The sequence below is a fragment of the Brassica oleracea genome, chromosome C6 (genome assembly GCF_000695525.1).
Source record: "Brassica oleracea var. oleracea cultivar TO1000 chromosome C6, BOL, whole genome shotgun sequence".
Classification (NCBI taxonomy): domain Eukaryota; kingdom Viridiplantae; phylum Streptophyta; class Magnoliopsida; order Brassicales; family Brassicaceae; genus Brassica; species Brassica oleracea.
Genome location: NC_027753.1, coordinates 36,494,023 through 36,516,778, shown reverse-complemented (window position 1 = coordinate 36,516,778; position 22,756 = coordinate 36,494,023). Strand labels below are relative to the sequence as shown.

Below are 22,756 nucleotides of genomic sequence, written 5' to 3'. Positions count from 1 at the left end.
GAGTAAAATATATGGATCAGAAAAACTAAACCGAACTATATTTGAAAGTAATACTAAAACACAAACTAAAACTGATTAAGTACTAAGATGAATTTAAAAGTTTAATATCCAGATAACCAGATTCGAATCTAATCCAAACTAAAATATTTTGGATACCAAAATATCTAAATCACAATTATATATTTAAATATATTAATTATTTTAAATTTTATATCTACTAGATATTCAAAAATATAAAAATATCTAAAAATTATTAACATAGTCACTAGTAAATATAAAAATATAAAAATATCTAAAAATAACAGTAAATGTTCAAAATAGTGATAATATTTATTTGTTCTCCATCCAAATATTTAAATTGAACTAATTATTATGTAAATTTAAATATTTAGTTTTACATTATTCATTTTTTTACGTTTTATATTATTGTACTTTTAAGATTTTGAGGACTTGAGTATATTTGGATTTTTGTTAAAAAAATATGTAATTAGAATGGATATCCGGACTCGAATCCGAACTGAATCCGCAGTAATTCGAACCAAATCCAAACTAAAATTTGTAAATATCCGAATAAGATCTAAATTTTTAACTTTAAAAATCCGAAATCCGAAATCCGAATAGATCAACTGAATCCGAACGAATATATTGATATACATTTAAAAAAAGTACTATACAACAAATTTCTCAGTACAGCGTATAACAAACAATCTAATAAACTATTTCATTCTGCGCCTAAGACCATCATTAACGCAGGGTTCTTAGTACATGGTTCTTAGCAGAATATAAGAACCCGACTCTTAACTTTTAACTGAAAAAGTTAAGAGTCGGCTCTTAAATCTCTTATTTAAGAGCCGACTCTTAGCATTTTCAGTTAAAAATTAAGAGTCGAGTTCTTATATTCCGTTAAGAGCCCCGTCCTAAGAACCCTGTTAATGATGCTCTAAGTGAGCTAAGTGATCCTTAAATAAATAGAGCTCGTGAATCACTTGCCTGGTTATAGTTGACGCATAATAGAAAAAGACAAAACTAAAGAAGCGTTCCTAGCAATTGTTTTATTTAAAAAATTAAAAGCCTGCCTGCAAGGTAAGCGGAGTAAACAAAAATACTAAAAAAGATAGGTATCATCTCAACTCTCGATGCATTTGCTTAATTTTAAAGTTAATAATTAAAAACCTAAGCGTATACAAAGCTGTACGTTTGTGCATGTATGTGTACACATCCGTGTATAAATACCGATCACATGAACTCTCATTTTCTTCATCCAGTAACACTCAAATCTAATCAACTCACATAAACTCAAAAAGGATGAAACCTATGTTTTACTTCCTTATTGCCTTAACCGTTGTTTTGGCCACCACAGCAAATGCCGGCGAACCAGTTCTCGACAGTGATGGTGATATCATAACCAACGGCAGTTACTTTGTTCTCCCTGCCATCGTCGGCGCTATTGGTGGCGGCCTGAATCTCTCGGCCGATCCTTGGCTAAAATGTCCCTATTATATTGGGCAGGAAGGTTCAAAGGTGAACAGGGGCTTTCCAGTTAAATTCTCAAACTGGCAGTCTAAAGTTGGGTTCGTTCCTGAATCAGAGAGGCTCAACATCGAGATGGATGGCAAAGCTACGATTTGTGTCCAGCCAACCTATTGGTGGGGCATTGGGGACGATCCATGGTTACATTCGCTTTCCATAAAGGTTGGTCCTAAGCCAGGTGCTGGAAAAGATTCGATCAACGCTTTCTTTCAGATCAAGAAAACTGAAGATGTTGGCGTTTACAATATTGCGAGTTGTCCTGTCGGTAACACTTGCGAGACTGTTGGGTTACTTGTGGGTGGTGGCGTTCGACGTTTGGTTGCAAGGTTTGCATACGCTAAGCCATTCCCGGTTCGGTTCGTGAAAGCTACTGGGACTTCGTCCAAGACTGTGTCTATTATCTGAGAGAAATTAAAGACTACAAACTTAAGAGAGTTATAACTTACGACTAATAATATAACTCTATCTGTGCTGGCTGTTTTGTTTGTTCATCGACCATCTCTCCTTTGTTTCTTTTTCTTTTTCATTCTCTCTCTCTCTAGTTTATGATTCACATAACTTGAAAATCAAACAGAAACAGTTTCTCTTTTAGAATGGTCACACACACACATGTATATATATATATAAAAGATTATCTAACACCGCTGCAGTCTGCACCACGTATACTACAGTCGATTAATTCATGCAAATATATATGATCGAGTGAAATTGATGAAAATTAAACTATACCAAAATGTTTAAGAAAATTATTTTACCTGTTCACAAATTCAATATATGAAGTCAGAGGAAAAAGACAATGACAACAGAAGGATAATTATGTGGCAGAATATTCCGATGAAAATTGGATTACTGGCGAGTAATGCATATGTATGAAGAATGTAAGTGTAAAATTGTAAACCGACACCAACTAGGGATCGCATGATCTCATGGGGGTTGCAAACCGGCACAAACTGTCTCCTCTGCAATCAGGCATATCAATCAAGAAACCATCTTTATTTTGACTGCTGCTTCTCCGGATCAATTTGGAATCACTTCGCTCAGCTTCTCAGTCTCTCTACTCCATTCAACTCGTCGTCTCCCTTTTGTCGCTACCTTCCAATAGCCATCACAAATCCCTCTGCTTCCTTACTTGGCAGGCAACGATCTATGGAACGAAAGGTTTCATATATAGTGGTAAGCACAGATTAGTGTACCGTACCCATTAGCATTACTCACATAATTAATAGTAAAACTCTAAAAACATATTCACTTCAATTGTTTTATCCTCTATTTTTAAAAAAAAAATAATTCGTGTTCTTCTATGTTTTTTAATCTGTGATTTTACAGCACGAGGAGAGTAGCCTTCATGTACAAAGGATGACCGAAGTGTTTTCTGGAAAATGTCTTGTAACATATTTTAGAAAGATTTAAATAAATAGAGCTCGTGAAGCACATACTCTTTTTTTTTTTTTTTGGGATGAAAAACTGTTTTGGGTAAACTTTTTATAGTGACTAGACTCCACCGGTGCCCCAAATCCACGAAAATCCCTTAGGATTTTTTTGGAGAGTCATAGTACCACCGCGCCGACAGATAGTCGAACCTGTGACCTCTGGCAGTCGTCTGTGAGAAGGGGGACCACTGCGATACAAGCCCTTCTATATATTTCTAACTTTACTATTTTTTCATTGAATAGATTGTTTCAAACTTTCACATGTATTTGTATCTTCTTCTATATATATATTTTCGGATTATTATTTCATTATTAAAATCGTAACTATATATATAAAGATTAGTAAAATATTGTTTTATTGTCATATTCAAAGATATTGTAACATTTCACAAATGTAGAAAGTTTTTAAAAAATTAAACTTTTCGCTTCATAGATTATATAATCGAGTAAATAATTAAACATTTAGTTTTTGTTTAAATTTTAAAATAAACTATATAGTTTAAAATTTGTTTTCATTGGTTTAAGGTAGTAAAGATTATTCATTGGTAGATAATATGATTTTTGTTATTTAAAAAAAATCTTTATAATTTTAAAAGTTAACATCGACAAATATTTAACATATTGAGGTATAATATTACACCATTAAATTATATATATTTAATTTATACTATCTATAAATCTAATAGATCATGTATTGTTTAAATCTAACTATTGATAGGCCAATAAAAATTTCTGGTAGACCAAAAATTTAAATGATAAGATTATAAATTAAATGTAACACGACTTTATAGGAATAGGTCCATTGGGTCCATTTTTTTAAAAATCACACATGAATCAAGGTTGTAACTTCTGTTTTAATATATAAGATATTTCCTTTGTATACAAGTTTCTTCTGAGTGGCTTTCAAGAGTTTAGCTACTAATTTTCGATCCCAACCAGAGCTATAGTGAACATACATCCGTTAACCAACGGTAACAAACAAATTAACAAATTCTTAGCAGTTCTAGCTTGGTTCATTTGCATTTCACTGGAAAAACAGTGAAGAAAATTTGGTGCGGTGAAAAAATATGATATAATTACCTTGCGGGTAGCTCAGTTGGGAGAGACTCCCTCACCGCACCTATTATTTTATTTATTTACTAAGGAGAGATTATTGGGAGATGAATTTGTATAGAATTTGTGAATTTTAAGAATTGCTAGATTTAAAAAAGTTACGTAGATTGTGACATACATTGACTTATGAAATTTGGTAATAACTTTTTAGATTGGTATAGACTTTCATGAATTTGTATTACCTCTTTTCTTTCGTTTTTTTTGTAAAGTAAATATATAATTTATTTATTTTTTCTAAATCATATAGCAAAGGGTGTCAAAATGAGCTATAGCTCATGAGCTGGCTCAGTTCGGCTCGTTTTTTCATGAACGTGATCTCTATATTTTAACCTCATTTAATAAATGAGTGTAATGACCGAGCTTAAATTAGATCACGAGTTATATGAACGATCTTTAATGAACATGAGCTGGCTCATGAGCTCGTTCTTTTTTATACTTACAGTTATATATTATATTATATTTGGATAACTTCTATTTTTTATGTAAAAAAAAGATAATTTCTATATTTATCATATTTATCTTCTAAAATTAAAATGTCAAAGCAAATATTCTTAAAAGATAATTTCTATATTAATCATATTTATTTTCTAAATTAAAATGTAAAAGATACATATAAGTAATATGGAAATTAAACTTTTAAAAGTTATCTATAACTTTTTCGAAGAAAGAAAAAAAAAACTATATTGTTTAGGAATTATCAAAATCTTCTATATAAACCCACATTAACCATATCATCTCTCTCACAAACTTCATTGATCCCAAATTTGACATACTTCTCTCACGCTTTTGCTTATCGTAATTCAGAACTCTCGTTAAGTTATGATTAATAGTTTTGGATCATTGATTTTGCTTTAATTTAATTTATATTAGGTGTTTTTTTATTGTATTTTTTTCATGTGTTGGTTTTTATTTAGTATTTAATATTTATGTTTTGAATTTTTTTTAATATTTCAAATTTAAACAATATTATAGAAGTTATTTTATCACTATTTAATTTAATTTACAATTATTATTTTTATGTAGATCAAGAGTTAGCTCATTTAACTCATGATCTAGATGATCTGCGTTCGAGTTTACATATTGAAACTCATATAATAAATGAGTTGAGCTGAGCTAGCTCATGAAAGAGCCGAGCTCGCTATGAGCTGAGTTGAGCCGAGAATGCTTATTTATTTATTTTCTTTCAAATTAAAAATAAATAGAGATACATACAAAACTGGGCAATTCTCTTAAATAGTTTCTTTTAAATTTTATCCTAAAAGAACATTCAAAGAGAAAAATGACCAAAAATGTTTCATTAAAAAGGCAAAAGACTATTTTACCCATTGCCTTATAGATATATAAATAACAAAAATTATAATTATAATATTTTTAAAAAAATCGAATTATATTTTTTTTAATTTGAACTTTTTATAAATTTTTAGTAATTTTTCGATTTCTTTTTGAATTTGTTTTTTCAAATTTTCTTTTAAAATTCAAAAATGCTTTTTTGAAACTATTTTTTAAATATTTTATATTTATTAAATAATTATATATTCAAAAATGATAAAACAATATAAAAATAATTTGAATTTGAATTGCAATAGATATTTGATAAGTATTATTATTTTATTTTCTAGTTTTTTATCACATGGATACATATGATATTTTGAAAGTTGAGTTTTATGAGTAAAAATGAATAGAATTTATCTATCAATAACACTAGATTTATTTAAAATTAGAGAATCAATAATAACTAAATTTTTTGAATAATAAGAGATTTGAATGAATTTCAATTTTTTTTAAACCAATAACAATGGATTCTATTAAGATTTTTGAAATCCAATAACCAATAACAATGAAATCTCAAAATTTTCAAAGTTTATCAATAACCCCCTAAATATTTCGCGCAATATGACTAATTTTTAAAATACATATTGCAAAACAAAATCCGGTACTTATTGATGCCAAAAAAAACCAGATACTTATTATTGAAAAAAATCAATTACACTTATATGCATAGTCAAGACTTTTATTCTACTAAATCAAGTATAGTTAAGCATGACTTTAGGAATTATAATGACCAAGATAAAATAATTTTGACTTCAAACAATAAATGTTTTTGTCAACTACTTGAAACAACAAAGGTATACGTGATTTACTAAATTGTACACAATTTACAAAATTTACCGAAAACTACGGTAACTAAAAGATTAATCCAAATAGCTTACGTAGAAAAATTCAATTGGTTATGCAGTTTATATATGCATTACTCTCTAGATTCTTAGGGCATCCGCAATGGGAATCCTTAAGTGGGAGTCCTTAGAGAAAAAATAATTAAATAATCAGTGGACCCTACCAAAAGCTAAGGATTCAATCCTTAAAATTCATAAATAAGGACTCTTTCTTAGTGAATCCTTGCACTATTTGCGGGTCCCCACGACTACGTGGCGGCCGGTGAATGGTCATCTTTTTTTTTTTTTTTAAATCCAAAATATCCAGAATTAATCCGAAATGCCCTTGTCGCTAAAGACTCCAAATGAGTCTCACCGTTGCGCATGCTCTTATATTCATCTTCTTATTTTTTTTAACTCTTATCCTGCTTAAACAACCATATATTTCACTTTTTATTGTTAATATCTTCATCTGCAAATAATCATGCAAATCAAATAAACTAGTAACATTTATTTTAAAGGATTCACTTGAATGTTAACACTATATAACAGAAAAAAAGATGATGGAAGTGGAACAGTTCATAAATTGACTTTCTCATTTTACATTTTGATTTTGCCTCTTTGTCTTCCTAACCGAAAGCCATAGAAGAACACATCTTTGTAAAGAAAAAACAACGTTTGGAAACACAATTTGAGTTTCCAATTTCACTAAAAGACACATTGAATCTTTAGCATACTTTTTCATTGCAAATTTACCAGGATAACCTCCAACTAAGTTAAGAGAGATGATGTCTCTCGTTCTCTTTTCTTCTAACTAACCAAACTGATCTGCTTTTTTACTCTCTTTTTTCAAATACAATATTTCTTTTTCTCTAACTAATAACCAAACCTTATCTCTTCACTTTATACAAAATCGTTAAAATCATTTCTCCCTTGACATATTCTAGATCCAGATATCAAACTCAGACATGAGAGGTTAGAGAGATTGAACTCTAATCTTCTCCATCTGAGACTGTCCCTAATACTCTTTTTCACTTTCGCCTTTTCTCGATCTTTATATCTCAATCTCGGAATCTCAATCTCTATTTCTCGATCTCAATCTCTATTTCTCAATCTCAGAATCTCGATATCTATTCCTCGATCTCAATCTCTACTAACGAGCGAAGCCCAGTCCCGTAGAAACGATGGCGGTTGCAGTGGAGACCGTGGTGGAGGAAGCGATGGATACCACAACGGAGGCGGTGGTGGTTATGGAGGTGATGGTGGAAGACGTGAGTGTGGATACAATGGTGGTGGTTGGTGGAGGTGGCTACTCAAGTGGAAGAGACGGTGGTGGATACAGTGGTAGTGGATAGAGTGGAGGAAGCGATGGATACCGCAGTGGAGGCGGTGGTGGTTATGTAGGCTGTGGTGTAAGACGTGAGGGTAGTTATAGTGGTGGTGTAAGTGGCTCCACGCGTCTCCCGTCCATGCATCTCATGTCCACGCATCTCCCGTCCACACATCTTTTTTTGTCCACAGCGAACTTCCATTTACCTCCGAACCACAGACTCATTCTCTACATATCACCAAACACATCTCAGCCATCTGCACTTAAGAAACAAAATAATCAAAATCATGAAAATTTACCCCCCTAAGACACATTCTATGTTACCAGTTACCTTTAGAGGCACATTGTGTTGGGAGAACATTTTTCCATATCAATTTGTCCAAAATTTTGTACATGATACTTAGGCTCGTAAATTCATGTCCACGGTAACGTATCCACATTAAATCTGAACTCTAACATGATTTTCCTATCCACAACAATTTGTCCACCATAAACACATCCACGTTATTTTTGTCTACCAAAACATATTTCCACCAATAGATTGTCCGTGAAATTAATGTTCATTTATTGCAAACAACAGAAACCAAGTTATGTTTGGCTTATTTTTTTAAAACGATCAGATTTCCCGTTAGCTTCAAGAAGGGGCATTTTCGTCTCAAAATGGGAAAGCCCTACATATAAAGTGTGTTAAAGACACAATGTGTCTTTGTAAGTAAAGAAAAGAGAAAATGTGTCTTACCATGTAAAATTTTTATGTTCCAAATTATATGACGTTTTCGGTTTTTCAGAACATAAAAATTTCTCTAAAACGACTTATATTAAAAACAGAGGGAGTAATTAATAGTATAACTCTGAACAAAAATATATCCACTTCAATGGTTTTATTCTCCAAAAGTTCGATATCGTGTTATTCTTTGTTTTTTACTTCATTCTGAGATTTCACAAAAGAGAAGAATAGTCATCACGTATAGAGGATGAACGATTATTTTCTGAAAAAAGTCCTGTAATTATAATTTACAACATATTGTAGATAGAATCAGAGAAATAGCTAGTGAAGCATATACCATTTTATTAGTAAAGTTAACCCATTATAGGAAAAGAAAACCAAACAATTAGAGAATGGTGCTCGGAAAGTGGAACCTATATACAAATGATCACATGGTTATGCAAATGCTGTATATATTTTTTCCATTATGCAATAAAAATGGATTTCCCTATATGACATCAACTATATATGTTTATTCTGGCTTAGGTTCATTAAAAAAATACACAATGGTTGGACCGGTGCTTCTTAACTGGCTTTAAGCATTAAGTTTAGAGCTACTAATTTTCGATGCCAACCACTTGTTTTAAAACAATCTTATGGTTCAGAGGATGAGCGGCTTCGATCAATTCCTCATCTTCAATCATTGATTTTATAGCTCAAACTTCACGTGCTCGTATATACTAGCTGACAAAAAAAAACTTGTAATAAGAAAACAGAATTATAGTGAACATACATGATCTTAGAGCATTTTTATCCGGGTATACTAGAGGGTTTCTTAGCATATGGGTCCCGCGTAGGACCCATTTTTTTTTAAGAAACCGGTTACAAAAACTACTAAATAGTAGTCGGTTCTTAAGGGTTTCTTACACTATTCGCGGGCTCCACTAACACGTGGCGGCTCACGATTGGTGTTTTTTTTTTCTTTTTTAATTCAAAAAAGTAAAAAAAAAAAAAAAAAAATTAAGAAACCCCATTTGGGGTTTCAGGGTAATGATGCTCTTATCCCTTAACCAACTGTCCAACCCAGGCTAAGACCCACAAAAAAATAAATAAACAAACAAATTTAAGAATTAGTAGCAAATAAAATAAAATAAAGAACCGTGTAGAAATGGGCATCTTCTCAGTCCCAATGTGTGCGCATGTAATACACATCCGTGTATAAATACCAGTCACATGTACTCACATTTTCTTTATCCAGTAACATTCAAATCTCTCAGCTAAATAAACTCAAAAAAGGATGAATCCTATGTTTTACTTCCTTCTTGCCTTAACAGCTGTTTTAGCCGCGACCGCAAACGCAGGACCAGTTCTCGACATTGATGGTGATATCATATTAAACGGCAGTTACTACGTTCTCCCCCTCATCTGGGGCCCTACAGGTGGCGGCCTAACTCTCGTCTCCCGTCGTGGCAACCAGTGTCCCCTCTTTATCGGACAGGAGCGTTCAGAGGTCAACAGGGGCATTCCCGTGAAATTCTCAAACTGGAGGTCTAGAGTTGGGTTCGTTCCCGAATCCGAGAACCTCAACATCAAGATGGATATCGAACCTACGTTCTGCGCTCAGTCAACTTATTGGTGGGTCACTACAGCCCCCAGTCCCTGGAGATCGGCGTTCATAGCGGTTGGTCCTAAGCCAGAAGCTGGAGGAGAAGATTCGTCGAGGAGTTTCTTCCAGATCAAAAAAAAAAAGCAGAAACATTTTCCCTTATAGAATGCCCACATAAAAATAGGTTATCTAATAGCATCATTATCCAGGGTTTTTTACGGCGGGGTTCTTAGGAAAATATAAGAAATTGTTTCTTAATTTTTAATAAAAAACTGTTTCTTAAAGTACACTTATAAGTTTTGATTTTGCAGTATTATCGCTGTTTGTTAGCTACATACTGGGCCAATGACAAAACCGTATGCAAAAGCTCTTCAAATCAATGAGGTGTATATATAATTAATTATTTTTAACAGATTTTGCCTAGTCTCATATATGAAGCGATCTATATGATTGGTAGGAGAGTATAGGGGAATGGATACGATGTAAATATGGTATTCCTTACACATATGACATTATAAGCAGCGTACCTTACCATAAGAATAACAGTACCAGTGGCTATCGTTCTCTCATCTTCAGGTCAGAGTTTTAACTTTTCGGTAAACTTTTTTTCTTTTAGTTCAAGGATTTATGTAACTTTGTGCGGATTTTGGTGAACAGTGGTGATCACGATATGGCAGTGCCTTATCTTGGAACCCAAGCTTGGATAAGGTCTCTCAACTATTCTATTATCGATGACTGGAGGCCATGGATGATCAACGATCAAATCGCTGGGTATATATGTGCACCTATCTTTCCTTAATTAATTGTTTCCATTTCTTGTTCATTCGTCCTATCAAATGCACGTTGAGATTACTCTTGACTCTTACTTGGCAGATACACAAGGACTTATGCAAATAAGATGACATTTGCTACTATCAAAGCAAGTCTTTCCTCTTCTTTCTTCTTTTTTTTAATTTCCACTCAACGTTTTTATTGAGAGTTGTGGATTTCAATTACAGGGAGGTGGGCACACGCCGGAGTACAAACCAGATGAAAGTTCTATAATGTTCCAAAGGTGGATCAATGGCCAACCTCTGTAAAAGAGGAAATTAATTACGATTATATTATTCTATCAAAATGTGTACATACTCTAGTACACACATTCTCCAAATATGTAAGAACACTTTGGTCTTTTAAGCGACTTGAAATAAAACTCATAATTTGTTAATTTACTAAGTAAACAACTACATGAATGTTGCCTTCCAAGATTGCTACAGTTGCATTTCACTTATTTATAGAAGGAAGCAAAACAAAGATCAAGTAAACTTGAGCATGTAAGAGTTTCTCGTATTTTTATTTATTTTTGGATGTATCAAATTCAGTGTACATGTTCGCTGTGCATCATATCGACGGCAGTGAAAACTCCTAAAGCACGAGGTCAATAAATAAAGAGTGCTCGTGAAAGGTTTGCAAATTAAATACTGGATGATCATCTTCTCAAGAGATGTACAATTGCTTAATTTCTATGTCCAATATAAAATCAAGAGTTGACATCCATATAAATTAAATAGTAATTCCTTCTATCAGACTCACACTTTTTTTTTTGTCATCTAGTAGATTAAGATTATATCAAACATTCGGTTACACGCATACAATAACGACAATGTCTGAAGCCAAAAGTCGGCGAGGTAACAAGTACCACCCGGAGCCAAGAGATAAACATAACACACACTCTTAAAGCTAATATATAACCACGAAAAAGGAGACAAAAAGCAGAAAAGTGAAAACTAAGCTTCAGTAAGGAATGCTCAACCATGCACTCGAAGATGAACTTACCTACCGAGACCTCATCAACCACTAACACCAGTAGAAAGGAGTAACAAGGAGGACTGGAAGCACACGAACATCACCAATACATATAACTGAACTAAAAGAGGTTAGAATCTTTAACCGTCGCTGTAAACACCCTTCAACCCCAACTAAGTCTCGCCATTGGACCTTGAAAGAGTTCTCCACGCGCCTCATACGCACCATCATACCATCACCCTAAGGCAAAGCCTAAGAAAGCTTCCCGACTACGTCTTATTCAACAGCCGGTAACTAGATAAAAACCACTCCAAATCCAAAATTAACACGAGCAAATCAGCGGCAATCGACCATTACTGAAGCAAAAGCTCCAGAATTAACATCTATCTCCTTTCGATCCTCTCAAACACTAGAAATGGTCTCGCAAAGTGAAACATCTCTTTGACCCCTAAAATTAGACCTGTAGACACGACAGTACTTACTAACACAGTAAAGTGCGGGTTCGGAATTTAAAAGAAATTCAGAAAACACAATCCTCTCTCTCAGCCACGAAAAAACAGACTCCACGGCCAAATCCACTGCACACCACCGCGTCTTGACTCCAACAGAAGCTGAATCGATAGCAAATTCCGACGAACCTCGCTAGCGGTCACCGGAATCAACAAGAGACGCTTGACCAGAGCCCGAAACAAAGCAACAGCGGAGGGGAGTGACCGGAAAGCAAAGTGGAAAACAGAGCAAGGAGGAAGGAAGCCTCCGGCGACCGGACGCGCGCGAACGCGCCGGACGACGCCGGAGCAGATCTGAGTATTTGGTTGGTTTGCTTTTGTCGCGAGCTTTTTTGTGTGGAAAAAGTCTAAATAATTTGATATCAGACTCACACTAAAATTGCTCTTTGATTCTTCTTCTTTATGAACAGATTTACAAATAAAATGACATTTGCTACTGTCAAAGCAAGACTGACCCACTAAACAGTTTACTATTTTTTTCTTAATTGAGTCGTGGGGTTTGAATAAAGGGAATGAGTAAACGCCAAAGTTTTATCATGTTCCTATAAGGTGGACCAGTAGCAGTGTCCAACCTCTGCAAAGGAGGACGTTGGACTGTGCTTATAATGGACAATAAATTGTGATTCTACTATTCATCCTCTCAAAGTGCGTTACATATTCAAAGTATATATCTATATATATATATATACAACATGGATTGGTCTTTGAAGAAATAATATAATATACTTACCTAGTGTTAAATAGTCAACTTGCGGGGATAGATCAGTTGGGATAGATCAGTTGGGAGAGCGTCAGACTGAAGATCCGAAGTTCGCGTATTCGCTTTACGCTCACCACATCTATTACTTTTTTGGTTATTCCCCTAATGTAAAAATTCATAGGAACATTAATAAAACCTAAGATAAAATTAATAAGAAACTATATGAGAAGTGTGGTTTTTGGATCGGATTCCTTACGGTTGGTGTCTAATTAATAAATAGCTTATAGTGTACTGTTAACATGATTCAGTAAATAATAGTAAAACTCTAAACAAAAATAAATCCATTTCAACGATTTTATCCTCCAAAAGTCGATATCGTGTTATTCTTTGTTTTTTTTTATTTCATTATGAGATTTCACAAAAAGAGAAGAATAGTCTTCACGTATAAGAACATCTCCAATGGTGCTTCATTTTTTATTCCATTGGTACTTCATTTATTTCTTCATTTCTTCAAATTTTGAAGAATTGAACATTATTTCTTCAAATTTGAAAAAATACTGTTCAGTTCTTCATTTTTTTAAGATGAACTTTTTTATTACAAACTAATCCTTAACTTTTATTTATTGTTATTTTTTACTTAAACAAATTAAAAGTGTTAATGCATCCAATTAATTTCAAATTTTACACTATTACTTTTATCTAATTGAATGTTAATAACGAAGAATATGAAATTATTGATTACTAAGAATTTTATGTTCGATTTAGAAGAATTAAGAATAAAATAAGCTCATTTTTTGTTTTAAAATACATTTTTAATCACTTAAGAGATATACGAACTTAGTGCTTTTTATAAAATATTTTGTTTATTATGTTATGTGTAATAGTTGTATTATATAATAATTATTAATTTATAATAAATAGTAATTGAGTCGAATTAATGTTAAAATAAAACAGATGGGTAAAATTAGTAAATTTGAAAAGGGATAAAATGTTATTAATAATTAATTATAAAGTGGTGGTAGAATATACTTAGAATATTTCAATTTTGAAAAAAAAAATATGAAGCAAACCATTGGAAAGCATGTTGCCTCATTTTTTGAAGAACTTCAAATTTTGAAGAAAAAAACGAAGTTAACCATCGGAGATGCTCTAAAGAAATAACCATTATTTTTCCGAAAAAAGTCCTGTAATTATAATTTACAACATATTGTAGATAGAATCAGAGAAATAGAGCTAGTGAAGCACATACCATTTTATTAGTAAAGTTAACCCATTTTCGAAAAGGGAAAACAAACAATTAGAAAATGGTGCTTGGAAAGTGGAATCTATATACAAATGATCACATGGTTTTGCAAATGCTGTATATTTTTTTCCATTATGCAATAAGAGAAGGATTTCCCTATATGAACATCAACTATATATGTTTGTTTGTTTTAAATCAAGCGTTCGTAGCTTGGTGGTAAAGGAGGTACAGCTGTACTGTCCGCCACCCGGGTTCGAGCCTTGGCCACAACGGATTTAACATCTCTTCCGTTGGGCGCTGGACCCCTTTCGGGGGATAGTTGGGAATGTGGCTGCCCAGATACCAGAGTTATTAAAAAAAAAAAAAAACTATATATGTTTATTGTAGCTTAGGGTCACTAAATATTAAGTTTAGAGCTACTATTTTCCGATGCCGACCAGTTCTTTTAGAAAATGTTATGAGGTTCAAAGGATGAGCGGCTTCGATCATTCCTCATCTTCAATTATTGATTGTATAGCTCAAACTTCACGTGCTCGTATAGTATTATACTAGCTGACAAAAAAAAGTATAGTATTATACTAATTGTTTTATAGAAACAGACAGCTATACTTTTTGTCTTTTAAAGACTTGCGCTCATAGCCTCATATCACAAGAATCGAAAAACATGTGCGGAAAATGTCGTAGTCACCAGGGCATACTCAAAAAGGGTTTTAGTGTCCTCGAACACACCAAAAAATGGAGTATTATCTCTTTTTCAAAAAAATAAGTAAATTAAATTTTATTGAAAGTTTTTTTTTTGTAAACTAAATTTTATTGAAAGTTAGATTATTACTTTTAAAACTATTAGGCTTCGAGATGTTGTACTCCACGCCCTACTATCTAGCCGGCTCTATAGTAGTCACTTTGAAAGAAGAAAAACTATCAACGGTTAACCAAACTGTTGACTACATTGAACCTTGAAGATTAACTGAGATACATAACTAAGAGCATCATTAACCCGGGTTCCTTAACCGTCTCTTAGTATATCAGAATTTAAAAAAAAAAAAAAAAGCAATTACCCTAAGGAACGTGACAGAAAAGACGGCTCTTCTGAACACACGTCGCTCTCTCTTCTTCCATGCTTCCCCTCGAATCTTCTTCGGCGTCAGATGAATCGGATTCTCTCTTCCTCAGATAATACTCTGGAGTCAAAGTTCAAGTTCAAGCAGAGAGGCCCTTTGTGGTATTGTAGGTTTGTGATCCAATCTGGGATTTCCTGATTGGATGTTGAATTGCTATGATCTGATTATAAAGCTGTGATTTTTTTTCCAAAAATTTTTACTTGAACAGATGACAAAGGATTCACCTTTGAATGATTTCGACTTTGATTAGTATATTGTAAAAACAATGCAAATGATCTGGTGGATTAGTACGATGATCATTTCTTAATCAGTTGAAAGCTCATTGCTTTTTGTGTTCTTGGTTTATGTAGTTGAAGCCTGGTGAGATAGAGGGAATCAAGAAAGACTGAGGAACCTGGAAACCTTGCACTGACCGGTCTATTCCTTGGCGGAGAGAAGTACATGGTTGTCCAAGGTGAAGCAGGAGCTGTCATCCGAGGCAAAAAGGTAACATCTTTTAACTTCAACCACTAAAGAAACACTCTTCTGCCTTGTATTATGATTTGATTGTTGTTGTGCATCAAACGAACCTAAACTATACTCTTGAAATGATCTAAGAAACTATCACATTTGTGTTTGGTTTTGAGTATCTATTGTTCTTCTTGTGTTTTATTTCTTAATATATCTCTGGTTTTCGATTTGAATAATGAAATAACATTCTGTTTGGTATACGATCCGAGTTTGTAAAGCGGCTGTAATCAGGCTCAGGTTCCGGCTGTGATCAGGCTCAGGTTCTATTAGTCTCTGATTTATGCTGTCACCACACACCACAAGAGAGAGAGATAGAGATAGAGAACATGGGAAGAAAAGAAGAAGATGACAACAACGGAGGAGGTGAGATGGCGTCATCTTTCTTGGACGGTACGGGGTTGGTTTGTGTAACGGGATGGACTGGTTTCGTTGCTTCTTGGCTCATCATGCGTCTCTTACAACGTGGCTACTCCGTTCATGCCACTGTTTGGACCAACCAAGGTTCGAGTCTCTGCCTTGCAGGTATGTATGTATATTCAATTATTTTTCATTGTTTTCTGTTACGTTCAGTTTTGTCTTCTAAATGGTTGAAATTTTAACTAGAAAAGAGAATGCTTCTCATCAGAGCAACTCTTCAGGGTCTTGCTTGGATGTGAAGAACTCAAACGGCTTAGCTGACTTGAATGAGCCACTCAAATGGCAAGATTCAGAACCCGTGTCTCTCTGTCCAGGGATATGCATTCTCATTACGGAGAAACAATGCAGATGTTCAAGGACAGTGGTTGGAGAAAAACACAAGTCAAAATGAATGGATGGTCCTTGAAACAGGTGAACTTTATGTGATAGTTAGCATGCTCTGCATTTTCATTTCATTTCTCTAATCTTTGCAATGATATGAACAGAGACGCACGTTTTTCTCTGTGTGTCTTCATGCTCACATATGTTTTATTAGCTGAAAATATGTCGTAGTAGTGTCTTATTATGCATGTACTTGATGGTTCATGAATTGTTTGCTTATTAGTATGTAGCCATTTTTGCATATCTTCTAATTCTCAAATGTTTTCATGTGGCATATTTTGTTTAAAAATCAATGTTTAAGATGTTATCTTTTAATATGTTTTATTTAATTAAAAAAATTTAAGTTTAATAAAAAAATATTTAATAATTTTTTTTAAGAACCTTTAGTTAAAAGATTTGCAATGGACTACAAAAAAAGTTTGGGTTTTTTAATGTTGTCTCTTAACTCATTTTTCCTATTTAAAAGTATTAAAAAAAAATAAAAATTTTTAAATGGGTCTTCGGGATAATCATGCTCTGATGGAGCTTTTAGTTGTTCTTTTTCTTCTCGTGGGGTTTAAATAAAATAATTGTAAGAAAACAGAACTATAGTGAACATACATGATCTCATCCGTGAACCAATGCGGTCCAAACCAGGCTAAAACCCACCAAAACAAATAAACAAACAAACAAATTTAAGAATTAGTAGCAAATAAAGTAAAATGAAATAAATTAAAGAACCGTGTAGTAAAAAACCGTGTAGTAAAAAAGATACGCATCTTCTCAATTATCAATTTGTGCGCATGTATATGCATCTGTGTATAAATACCTATCACATGAACTCACATTTTCTTCATCCAGTAACATTCAAATCTTTTTTTTTTTTTTAAATACTTATTCATTCATGTTTCTTCTTCTCCAGAGTACCTTTACAACATAAAAATAAAGGAAAAAAAGATACAAGAACTTAAAAGGGCAAACAACCCGTGTGAAACAGATAATATGATGAAGGACCTGGCTAGTGAAGCTGAAAGTTTTCAAACCAAAGAGATAGATATGTTGTTGTTCTTATGTGTGCCGAAGCTGCTGTGGAAACTGAATGGGTAGTGGACCATCTCTCTCTGTCCAAACCCAGAAGTCTTGCCCTTATTTGGAGTTGTATTTCCTTTATAACAACTTGAGATGGTTTGTTTGAAGAAGTATGCAATCTGGAATTTCGCTCTTTCCATAGAAAATAAATTGCCGCTTGAAAGATTAGGAGAACAAGAGGCTTCAGTTCTTTGCTGATTGCTGAGGACCTCAACCAAGCCTCCACACCTTGGAGGCTGAAAAAATATCTGGTGGGTCATGAGGGGAGTTCCTCCATAAAAAGAAGTCATGCTCTTCAAAATCCAGTGAAAGGAGCGGAGAAGGCATGCACGAGCGAAGCAGAGATAAGGTAGGGTGTCTGTTACGTGATGTAGTCCAGCGTAACATTCAAATCTCCCAGCTAAATAAACTCAAAAAAGGATGAATCCTCTTTTTACTTCCTTCTTGCCTTAACAACTGTTTTAGCCGCGACCGCAAACGCAGGACCAGTTCTCGACATTGATGGTGATATCATATTCCACGGCAGCTACTACGTTATCCCTGTCATTCGAGGCCCTGAAGGTGGCGGCTTAACTCTCACCACCCGCAACGGCAACCAGTGTCCCCTCTTTATCGGACAGGAGCGTTCAGAGGTCGAAAGGGGCATTCCCGTGAAATTCTCAAACTGGAGGTCTAGAGTTGGGTTCGTTCCCGAATCCGAGAACCTCAACATCAAGATGGATATCGAATACGTTCTGCGCTCAGTCAACTTATTGGTGGGTCACTACAGCCCCCAGTCCTTGGAGATCGTCGTTCATAGCGGTTGGTCCTAAGCCAGAAGCTGGAGGAGAAGATTCGTCGAGGAGTTTCTTCCAGATCAAGAAAACTGAAGCAAAACGTAACGCTTACAAGTTTGTATTCTGTAGAGACGGTAACGATTGCATCGATGTCGGTAAAAATGAGGAAGGTGGCGTTCGGGGTTTAGTTTTAGGCTCTACGCCACCATTCGCTACCCCATTCGAGGTTGTGTTCGTGAAATCTACTGGGACAGACACTTTATCCAAGACTATTGTAGAAGCCGGAAAACTGGATGAAAAGAAACGATGTTAAGGAAAATATATAGACGATTCGAAACCGTAACGAAAATAAAAGCATGGAGTCTAGACGAATCTCTTTCCTTAACTCTTAATATTCGCTCCGTTAGTGCGACGGATCTGTACGAATATGAGTCCCAGGATGGGTTATCACACGACACTCGTGAAGACCCTCTACGAACTAATATTTCTACGAAACACTCTAGAACTTACGCTAAAGGATTTGCTGGTTTTGGTTGTCAGAAAACGTTGAAAAATGAAGAAGGAAGAGAGTCGATATATAAAGAGGAGACGAGGAGCGGTTTTTCGAAACTGTTGCCAACGTTTTCCGAAAATATCTCAAGGATCTCAGAGTGGAACTTTGAGCAACTTTCTCCGCAAGTTTCTCTCTTGTTGACTCGGTTCTGATCCATTTCGAACAGATAAACTTCGTGTCGTTTTTAGACAAACTACATGTCGTTTATACACAAATGTCATACTGTTTTTTAGAAATGAAATAGCAAAAACGTTGAGCTTAACTTGGCCCTACACTAAGACCCAAGCCCAAGCTCAAGCCCACGCCGAGCCGGCCGGACGGGGACGGCGCGCGCGCCTGGAGAGCTTTCCTCTCTCTCCAAGCTGTTTAAACTCTCATAGTGCGAAGATATATTTAAATCACTCCAATTCTTTCCTATTGATCAAACAACTATGTCTATTATCTGAGAGAAATTAAAGAGGATATATGTTATAACTTACCTCTAATAATAACTTGGAAACTATGTTGGCTATTTTCTTTGTTCATCATCAGTACATCTGGAATAAAACATCTTTCCTTTGTTACTTTGTTTGTTTTTAATTCTCTCTTGTTTAAGATTCACATAACTTGGAAACTATACACATAGACATTTTTCTTTTACAATAACCACTAAGACCCGCGGAGTGAGTTTATAAAATTAAATTTTAAAACATATAGTATTAACAAATTAAATATTTATATGTGCTCAATTTTTGAATATATATCTATACTATTATGTTTTCGATTGTATAAGTTAGCCCGTGACCACTTTTAATGTAAGTGTAGATTGAAACCTATTTTGAATTTAACATGGGGCGATCGATTTGGACTTAATTTTTTTCACTAATTTTAAGAATTTCACTATAGATTTTCCGAAGATGTTCTTTATATCATAGAAGACATTATATTATTTCTTGAATTAGAGATGATCGTGTTTGTGAATTGGAACTTGAACTATCGTACTATATATATATATATATAGTCATAGTACTGAGGGTTTCCTAACAAAATATTAAAAGCCACCGTATCTTTTTTTATCTTTTATTGACAACAGAATATACACAAATAAAATACACGAAATATTTAAGGGAAAATTTCATAAAAATATTCTAACTAAATTTTTTAAGTTTTTAATACCTATTTTAATACCCCAAAAATTATTTTGTTCATTTTAATACACAAACATTTAAAATTGTGTCCATTTTAATACTCAAACTTTATTTATTTTAATAAGAAATACTAATAAGTTTCAAATAAAATTTAAAAATCTCTAAAATTTACAAACAAATCTCAGAAAATTCTAATTTTATTTTGTGCTTGAGAAATAAAAGTACCTAAATTTTTTATCTTAAATTATGTAATAAAAATTTTAAGTAGTAAATATTCAATTTATTTTGTTTCTGAAATAAAAAAAATTATTTTTTCTTCAAAATTTAATTTTATATTTTTAAATTTTTTATACATAGTTTATTTACATTCTTTCCTAAATCTTGAAATAAAATTAGATTTTGTTTTACATTTTCTTAGATTTTGAAGATTTTTTAAATTTTGTTTGAAACTTATTAGTATTTTTAATTAAAATAAACAAGGTGCAATTTTAAAATTTTATGTATTAAAGTGAGAAAAATAATTTGTTGGGTATTAAACTGGGCATCAAAAAAATTTTGGTTTTAAAAAACTTAACAAAATCTAGTTGGGTATTTTTTAAAATTTCTACAATATTTAATGTATTATTTCTAATGAATTGGTTCCCATATTAAGTTTTGCTTGATAAAGAAGAATACAAATTATTTGGTAGTCATATATTCTAATTTATCATAAAGTGTGGAAGATTAATAAATTAAGTAATGACATCTTAACTTGGTCACCAAGCTATATTAAGTTTATTCATCACTCAAAAAAAAAAAATCAAGTCAAAGATACCATTTACTTCACACCTTCCAAAAACAAAACTGTAATATATCCTTTACCATCTATAGTTCCAACTATGCAATTTGAAGGTTTAAGGATTAAATTTTTCGTGCATCATAACATTAGGCAATTGTGCACATTAGCTTAAAATACATAAACATAATAAAAACATTAGTATAGTTTATTATTTGTATCCAATGACACATTATCCGTAAGGAAGAACAATGCATTACGGTGTCAAATCGAATCACCGGACACAAGAAGCAAACACAGGGAAGTTGCTTCAAAAAAGTAAACCGAATCACTGGCATAAGTTTGCTTCATATGACAAACACTCAATCTCAATAATTTTAACAGAACAATGCAGTCTGAATAATACTACAGCTTCTCAAAATATGATAAACTAATGTGTACAGGTGCAAAGATGATGTTTATCAAACATATTGTTTTTTCCTGTCTTTGATGTCGAGATATATAGCTATCGCTTGTATAGTTTTTTTGTGTGTCTATGTTATCTTATTTTTGTAATGATATGTGCAAAAACGCGCGTGTTTAATGCTAATGCAGGGAATATCACTAACTTAGTTGTAAGTGATATATATGTTAGTGATATATATGGTTATTCTAATTTTTCCTAGTGATATTCTAAGTGATATAACATCAATATTGTATATGGTTAATATAACCTTCTCTAGCGAACTGATGTTGGACTCACAAATTATTAAATCGATTGTTATGTTGCAAATTAACATCATAATTAAGTGACACATCAGCAAACATCTTTTGTAATTAATACAAATTTAAGGTTACAATTTTTTTAATGATTCTCAATTAATATATACTAGGATAAGACCTGCGCCTTGCGCATGGTGAATTTATTTGTATATATTTCGATAGTTTCTTTTATATATTTGATCATTTTATTTATATATATAAAATATTTTTTGTTGTTAATATATAATTTCTTTCCGATGGATCGGATCAATTTTATTAAAAATAATGGAAAAACTATAATTAATACATCATGGGTTGATTGGATTGGACATTAAACAAATTATGACATAAAAATCTTATTTTTCTATCGAACACATTCTTGAAAAAAATGAACAGTATTGTTTTCACAGTTGAATTATTTTGACTTTTATCTTCCATATGGTTTTTTTTTTAACGTTGATTTATTATGGCATTACTATTATGAGAAAGATTACGTAGACGATTTGACAACCGACAATACTACCTGCCTTATGAAGATCTACGTCTAACTGCATCAGCTGAGCCGTCCTATGAAGATCCACGTCTGACTAGATTTACTAACACCATGTTGAAGATCCCTTATAAGACTTTCTTCCGTAGTCTGCAGTAATAAGTCGCTCTCTCCGGGATTTGAAACCTGGATTTCATGTATTCTGCAATAAATTGCATAGTCTGGAATTCGAACCCCAGACTTGGATGTAGAAACCTTTAAACCTTAACCATTAGGCTACGGTGTTTCCACATCTTCCATATGGTTTTGAAAGCTTTCAAATCAACCATCGAATTGATACATGTCATTTTAATGTTCTTAGTCGTATACTTAAGAAAAACTTACTTTTTGTAATTTAAAGTCGTTTTAAAAATTCAAAATATAACATATACGAAAAAATCTAACATATAAGAAAAATATAACATATAAGGTGTCTTCATTTTTGTATTTTAAAGTCGTTTAAAAAAAATATAACATATAATGTTTCCTCATTTTTATAATTTAAAGTCATTTTAAAAAATTCAAAATATAACATATAAGAAAAAAAACTAATTTTTTTATTATATGGTTAATGTGATTGTTTATTTTTTTAATAATATAAAATTAAACAAAATGAAGAAGGATGCAAAAATTGTTATCAAATCTTTATTATT

General features: G+C 32.9%; 4 protein-coding genes and 1 pseudogene across 7 annotated transcripts; all 5 read left to right on the top strand.

Moving 5' to 3' along the window:
- The first annotated feature begins 1,305 nt into the window (after positions 1–1,305).
- LOC106300101 (alpha-amylase/subtilisin inhibitor-like) lies at positions 1,306–1,935 on the top strand. Its single transcript, XM_013736176.1, has one exon. It carries the CDS (start codon positions 1,306–1,308, stop codon positions 1,933–1,935), a length of 630 nt encoding a protein of 209 aa, XP_013591630.1.
- Positions 1,936–9,504: 7,569 nt separating this feature from the next.
- Positions 9,505–10,033, top strand: LOC106298131 (21 kDa seed protein-like). The gene has a single exon (XM_013734215.1). The coding sequence runs from the start codon at positions 9,560–9,562 to the stop codon at positions 10,031–10,033; it is 474 nt and encodes a 157-aa protein (XP_013589669.1). The 5' UTR covers positions 9,505–9,559.
- On the top strand, positions 10,007–11,055 carry LOC106300102 (putative serine carboxypeptidase-like 52). Of its 2 annotated transcripts, none has more exons than XM_013736178.1 (5): positions 10,007–10,252; positions 10,391–10,444; positions 10,526–10,639; positions 10,742–10,787; positions 10,867–11,055. In XM_013736178.1, exons 1-5 carry the CDS (start codon positions 10,227–10,229, stop codon positions 10,945–10,947), a joined length of 321 nt encoding a protein of 106 aa, XP_013591632.1. In that variant the 5' UTR covers positions 10,007–10,226; the 3' UTR covers positions 10,948–11,055. The 2 variants fall into 2 exon arrangements, with proteins under 2 accessions (XP_013591632.1, XP_013591631.1); XM_013736177.1 differs by having other exon boundaries at positions 10,326–10,444.
- A 4,171-nt stretch (positions 11,056–15,226) lies between these two features.
- On the top strand, positions 15,227–16,757 carry LOC106300103. 3 transcript variants are annotated; one of them, XM_013736181.1, is made up of 4 exons: positions 15,227–15,327; positions 15,577–15,712; positions 15,991–16,258; positions 16,340–16,757. In XM_013736181.1, exons 2-4 carry the CDS (start codon positions 15,668–15,670, stop codon positions 16,390–16,392), a joined length of 366 nt encoding a protein of 121 aa, XP_013591635.1. In that variant the 5' UTR covers positions 15,227–15,327; positions 15,577–15,667; the 3' UTR covers positions 16,393–16,757. The 3 variants fall into 3 exon arrangements, with proteins under 3 accessions (XP_013591635.1, XP_013591634.1, XP_013591633.1); XM_013736180.1 differs by having other exon boundaries at positions 15,230–15,332; XM_013736179.1 differs by having other exon boundaries at positions 15,230–15,336.
- A 1,249-nt stretch (positions 16,758–18,006) lies between these two features.
- LOC106298130 lies at positions 18,007–18,691 on the top strand (annotated as a pseudogene).
- The last annotated feature ends 4,065 nt before the right edge of the window (positions 18,692–22,756 follow it).

What these genes read in the sequence shown, in the direction of transcription:
- LOC106300101 (XM_013736176.1), top strand. Translation starts at nt 1,306, where the DNA reads ATGAAACCTATGTTTTACTTCCTTATTGCCTTAACCGTTGTTTTGGCC.
- LOC106298131 (XM_013734215.1), top strand. Translation starts at nt 9,560, where the DNA reads ATGAATCCTATGTTTTACTTCCTTCTTGCCTTAACAGCTGTTTTAGCC.
- LOC106300102 (XM_013736177.1), top strand. Translation starts at nt 10,214, where the DNA reads ATGACAAAACCGTATGCAAAAGCTCTTCAAATCAATGAG. An exon ending in TATCGTTCTCTCATCTTCAG is followed by an intron (nt 10,445 to 10,525) that starts GTCAGAGTTTTA and finishes TTTGGTGAACAG; the next exon opens with TGGTGATCACGATATGGCAG. An exon ending in TGACATTTGCTACTATCAAA is followed by an intron (nt 10,788 to 10,866) that starts GCAAGTCTTTCC and finishes TTTCAATTACAG; the next exon opens with GGAGGTGGGCACACGCCGGA.
- LOC106300103 (XM_013736181.1), top strand. Translation starts at nt 15,668, where the DNA reads ATGGTTGTCCAAGGTGAAGCAGGAGCTGTCATCCGAGGCAAAAAG. An exon ending in CTGTCATCCGAGGCAAAAAG is followed by an intron (nt 15,713 to 15,990) that starts GTAACATCTTTT and finishes GGCTGTGATCAG; the next exon opens with GCTCAGGTTCTATTAGTCTC. An exon ending in TTCGAGTCTCTGCCTTGCAG is followed by an intron (nt 16,259 to 16,339) that starts GTATGTATGTAT and finishes AATTTTAACTAG; the next exon opens with AAAAGAGAATGCTTCTCATC.